The sequence below is a fragment of the Helianthus annuus genome, chromosome 8 (genome assembly GCF_002127325.2).
Source record: "Helianthus annuus cultivar XRQ/B chromosome 8, HanXRQr2.0-SUNRISE, whole genome shotgun sequence".
NCBI lineage: Eukaryota > Viridiplantae > Streptophyta > Magnoliopsida > Asterales > Asteraceae > Helianthus > Helianthus annuus.
The window spans coordinates 18,521,674-18,527,673 of NC_035440.2; the positions used below are offsets into that span (position 1 = coordinate 18,521,674).

Below are 6,000 nucleotides of genomic sequence, written 5' to 3' on the forward strand. Positions count from 1 at the left end.
AAAAGACAAAATAACCAGATTTTAATAGCTAAATAAGAGGTGATTTGATTTTTGGACCAAAATGGCAATAAAAGTGAAACCACAGGGATCCAGATTTAAAAAGTTTGAGTTTTAGACTAAAATGACAAAAGTGACCAAACCTCAAGGACCAAAATGGCAGTTTACTCTAATTCCAATTTGTATAAGCCCAACTTTTCATTTAAAAGCCCAAAGTTATTACCAATTAAAAAAATCTCATTTTCTTATTTCCCAATTCTCACAATTCATTTAATCGAGCCTAAATGAAAATGATATATGTGTCCTCTATTGTCTCTTTATTATTAAAGTTAGCATTAGTTTCATCGATTGCAACGAGCCAACGACAAATGTTGACAGACGTTTTTCTTCAATGAAAAAAGTAAAAACAAATTGCATCCAATGGATGATGATTGTATGTACAATTCTGGCATTTGTTATACTGAAAAATAGTTCTTTGCAAAAGTTACGATTGAAGATGTAGTGAGTTGTTTTCAAAACATGAGAACTCAAAGAAAAACAACTATAAAATGGATTTTTTTTAATATATGTATTTGAAATGTTGTGTTTTTTTCAATTACAATGTAGGTTCATATAACCAAAAATTATGATATGGGTTTGTTATTAATTTAAGCACTGAATACTTCAGACACTAGATAAAATTATCCTGACTCAGTCACTACAGACTGATCCTACCTTCACCGACAGATTTGTACATCAGTGGTTGGTTGTGTGAAAGTAGTACGTTTTGTAGTGTAGCCTTATTTATTATTATTAAACGAAGACCAAACCTAGCCCATATCCACCCACCAATCACTGACTCGAATATCCTCCAATTAAAAATAATCTTTCTAAACTGTAATCATTGACCAAACCAGCCTGCAGGTCAATATGTTACTTTACATCTAATTTCCAACTCATACAGCACCAGTTCACTACAACATATTCATCTTTTACAGTCCAGAAATTATAAAAAAGATGATGCTCAACAGTAAGTTAATCAACATCCAAAATCAAGATTCCAACTCATTCACTTATCTTTTTATTATTAACTTTTTAGCTTAAACATTTACCTTTTTTGTCAGTTTTCAGTAACTTCATCACTGTGGATGATAAAAGAAGACTGGTTGAGATTTTCCCAGATCCTGTGAGGAAACAATGGAACAAATGGGAGCTAAGAGGATTGGTTCTTCTCAGCCTCACCCTGCAAACTTCACTAATCTACAGCGGTCACCGCAGAAAGTATATAGCCAAAAGAAGGATCAGAATCTTTATATGGTGTGCTTACTTGTTAGCCGACTGGATAGCCACCGTGGCCCTCGGCCTCCTGGTCGACCGCCAAGGGAATTCAGCCAGTTCTAGTTCTAATAACAGCAACAAAGATTATGGAGATCTAACACTCATGGCTTTCTGGGCACCCTTTCTTTTGCTTCATCTAGGTGGGCCGGACACCATCACTGCTTACGCGTTAGCGGATAACGAATTATGGTTAAGACACTTGCTTGGACTCGTGGTCCAGACGGCTGCAGCAATTTATATCACTCTGTTGGCATGGGATGGCAGTGTTGTTTCTGTCCTCACAGTTCCTATGCTTGTTTGTGGGATTATCAAGTATGGTGAGAGGAGTTGGGTTCTGATGTCGGCTAACCGGGAGCAGTTTCGTGATTCGGTTCTTGCGGATCAAGACCCTGGTCCGAATTATGCTAGGTTTATGGAGGAGTTCTGTTTGAAAGAGGCTGAGGGGTACTATGTTGCGGCTGTGCAAGTGGATGAGGGAAACTCTCCGGAAGATGATGTGGAAAACACTGCGGGGGCTGCTGCTCCATCTGTTCCTAACCCTGATGCTAGCACACTAGACATAGCGGATTACTTCTTTGAAACATTGAAGTTCAAGCGGCTTTTTGTGGATCTAATACTCGGGTTCCATCCACGAGATGTGAGTCAGTCTTTCTTTGAGAAACAGGAATACAACACCGCGTTTGAGGTGATTGAAATTGAACTTGGATTTGCCTATGATGTTTTCTATACAAAAGCACCTATCATATACACTCCTTTCGGTTTGTTTTTCCGGCTCGCTACTTCCTTCATCACGCTCTCGGTGTTATTGACTTTTGTTGCATCCATGAACATGAGGCCACATAAACATCAACCTGAAGATGTTGTGATTACTTGCATATTGCTGATCGGTGCTATTTTGCTTGAAGCATATGCAGCCATATCTTTGCTGTTCTCGGATTGGGCAAATCTATGGTTAAGCCATCGTTCTTTGAAGTTTCCATTTAAGCATGTAGTCTCGTCGCTCCAGTCTTCACAGAAAGGAAAAAGATGGTCAAACTCTATGTATCAATACAGCTTGATAGATTTTTGCCTCAACCATAAATCCGCATCGTTTCAAAAAATCTCAAAAGTCATCCCTTTGCATAAAAGGATCAAGAACTTATGGGAGAAATGGGAGAGTATGCTCCAGCTTAAACATCTTACAATAACACCCGAACTAAAATCTTTCATCTTTAATCACTTTAAAGAGAAATCTACCGACACAGAATTGGATCTAAAGATCTTAAACACCTGTCGTGGAGCGGTCTCTCTGCGAACCCACAAAAGTTATGGCACATTTAAATGGACGGTTGATGTGGAATTCGATCATAGCATTCTCATTTGGCATATTGCTACTGATCTATGCTTCAATCTAGATAAGACTGGTGAGGAATTCAAACAAGAATGGAATCACTACATGATATTGAGCAAACGATTAGCAGACTACATGTTATATATACTGGTCATGTGTCCTTTCATGTTGCCCATTGGAATAGGAATGATACGGTTCAGAGATACATGTGCAGAAGCCATGGTGTTTTTTAAAGAGCGAAACAGCACAAGTAAACTTGAGGCGTATGAAATGTTGGGGCAAGTGAGCACCAAAGTGTTTCCGGCAACAGTAAAGGGGGATCGTAGTAAGTCGGTATTGTTTGAGGCGTGCAAGCTTGCGGCTTCATTGAGTGAGATGGGTGATTCTGATCCTGGAAAGATGTGGAAGATGGTGGGTGATGTGTGGGTGGAGATTCTTGGCTATGCAGCGAGTCAATGCCGAGGGTTTGACCATGCTCAACAGCTTGAAAAGGGTGGAGAGCTTCTTACTCATGTTTGGCTTCTGATGGCACATCTTGGCATCACTGAACACTTTAAGATTGAAGAAGGTCATGGAAGAGTTAAGCTGGCTGTTACCTAAAGAAGCTAAAGAGCAAACTCGGTGCAAGAGGCTCCCGCAAAAGCAGGTTCCGGTTGGGGGGGGGGGGCTTGGCCAACTTGGGTCTGTTACCTAAAGTTTAATATAACAATATACTATGTAATCAATGTGCTGCAATTATATACTTAGCTCTTTAATAATACATATGATCGCTGGTTAGATATATGACTGCTTTATTATACCTATGCCTTTTTTTTTCTTTCTTTTACGGTTCATTTTCTCCATAGGATTTGGATCGTTAGGTTCTTGGGTTTGAGAGTGTTAGGATTTCTAGGGTTTTGATTGAATGAATAATGTGTTCATAAAAATATGAATTGATAATTCTGTCCGTACATGATAAATGAATATATACATGCGGCCGATTAGAGTAACCGCTGCAGACTTAGGTTATAAAAATAAATAATACATGTCACACTATCTAGGTTATATTATAAGTATTTGTAGGTCCCTCGTGGAGGATGAGGTTAAACCTTAACCTTGTTATATTAACACACTAGCGAGTGCGGAATCCAAGCTAGAGTGCAACCGAGTTGAGACAAGTATAAACACAAAACACACAAGGTTCACCGATTAACACCACTTGTATTAATGCGAATGAAGGTTCCGGTTACAAGCACAATGTTTACAAATCTGTTTTGTAAACTCTCAAAGTGTGTGTGTGTGTTCCGGACAGAATGCTCTCAATATCTTTCTATCTCTCTGTGTGCATCTGTCTCAAACGAACACACTGCATGGGTATTTATACCCAAACACAGCAAGTCTGTCCGAAGGATCCGATAGGTGTCTCGAAGGATCATCTATCGATGTGAAAGCTATCGAAGGATTCACACATACTTCGAAGGATTGTATATCCTTCGAAGTCCAACAGTATCCTTCGTAACATATCTTTCGAGGTCATCGAAGGATAGAAGTGCACCAACAAACTCCCCCTTGGCTGTAGCTTTGTCTCGATCTTCGATGGGTGCAGATTTGTCTCGATCTTGATCATCGTTGATCTTCATGTCTTCAAGACTCTGATGTCCTTTCAAGTCTTCAATGTCGGAGGATCTTCAAAGTCTTCACATCTTGAAAGCAGAAAGTGTATCAACAAACTACCCGTATGATGTAAGAAGTGTGTTGACAAACTCCCCCTTAACATAAGCTCCCCCTTGAGTTATGCTCGTGAATGACTTGATCTTCAAAGCTTAAGATCCTTGTGGTGTTGATGATGGTCCGCGGCAACTCGATCATCTTCATCTTTGGAGTGCCTTCACGTCGTGTCTTCATTCCGAAGCTTGTCATCGACTATGTTCTCCTAGCCTTTAGAATCTGCACATGCAAGAAATCTAAACGCGTAATGAGAACAACTGCTTGGAATAGTTAGTATAAACAAAAGACACACGAATGACCATGTCACAATCAAACACCGTCCGACAGTTTGAAAGTTTAATAAATTTCTCAATTTTAGATTTAACTTTCAAAACTTGCAAATTTCGACCGTTTATGAAGATTTAGCCAATTCGGTTTTCGTTCAGGTTTCAGGTAACGAAGACTCGAGCTCCAACATCGTACGATCGAAAATAAAGTAGAAATAAAATCTTTTTGGCTTTTACAAAGTTTATATTAAAACTGATTTTAGGTGAGTTTTAATATTTCGAAAGACAACAATTTTAATGTCCTTTGAGTGTTATCAAACGACATCACCGCTAATGTCGTGCTGATATGCACCAAACGACGAAACTGTTTAAATAAAACAATAAAAGTTAAGCAGTAAATAAATATATACAGACATTCTTTTTGCGAGTTTCGAGGGTAAGAGAATCATATCAGTGTACGGTCATGTCAAAACACTCTTGTTGTTCAGTTAGTTAATATTAAGATAAGCATCCTATAACAATTATCGGTATTGTTGTCCACTTAAGCTCAACTTATCAGATGTAATCATGGCGAGGGGATACGTTAAGGTATGATTTATACTTACTGACCGGTGTTCATCCACATCACGACACATTCCCGTATCAAGGTATGCACGAGGGTTCATCTTACCGGTGAGTATACCGATTATCATCTGTTTGACCGTATAAGCTGTGAGATACTCACTTATTTTTATTTGAAAACAACCCCTATGTGACATAATCACTTATTGATGAGGAACTTGATTTTCATATGCATGAGGGCACAGGAGCAAGTCCGTGAACAGGTCAGTACTTCCGTACAGCAGAGAGACGAACTTGACTCCCGGATAAATGTGATATTTTATCACTTATTGATTTGGACATGTGATTGTTTATCACTTATTGATGTCGAATGCAGTATGTAATATGTACACGTATGTATAGTATCATGGAAGATCTAGACTTGCGTCCCCGTTATTTTTCGGTAAAAGATACAACCATGAAACCCAGATGATAAGCAGCATAAAGACCGAATATCTCAGAACCTCGGCAATCTATCAAACGAAATTTCGGTACTAAGACCATATGCCAATGAATGGTTCCCACCTGGTCTTCAGTCGATTTAAGATTTATATCACCCTGCACACTTTAAAATGATTGTGAGCCTACCGATACATCTTATATAGAGCTGCTTATCGTTTTTCATTTAAGGTTTAAAGAGATTTGGATAGACCACTGATGTACTATCATTTTCTCTTTTGCTCGCCAGGAAACTCATTTTTGTTTTTCTATTGTTTTTGTGTTTTTGAAATTTTTCGATGTTTTTGGATTTTCAGATTTTGGATTTACTCCCCCTAAAATCAA

General features: G+C 38.6%; 1 protein-coding gene across 1 annotated transcript; it reads left to right on the forward strand.

Moving 5' to 3' along the window:
* Positions 1-835: 835 nt before the first annotated feature.
* Positions 836-3,425, forward strand: LOC110872271. The gene is made up of 2 exons (XM_022121044.2): positions 836-1,006; positions 1,101-3,425. Exons 1-2 carry the CDS (start codon positions 994-996, stop codon positions 3,242-3,244), a joined length of 2,157 nt encoding a protein of 718 aa, XP_021976736.1. The 5' UTR covers positions 836-993; the 3' UTR covers positions 3,245-3,425.
* The last annotated feature ends 2,575 nt before the right edge of the window (positions 3,426-6,000 follow it).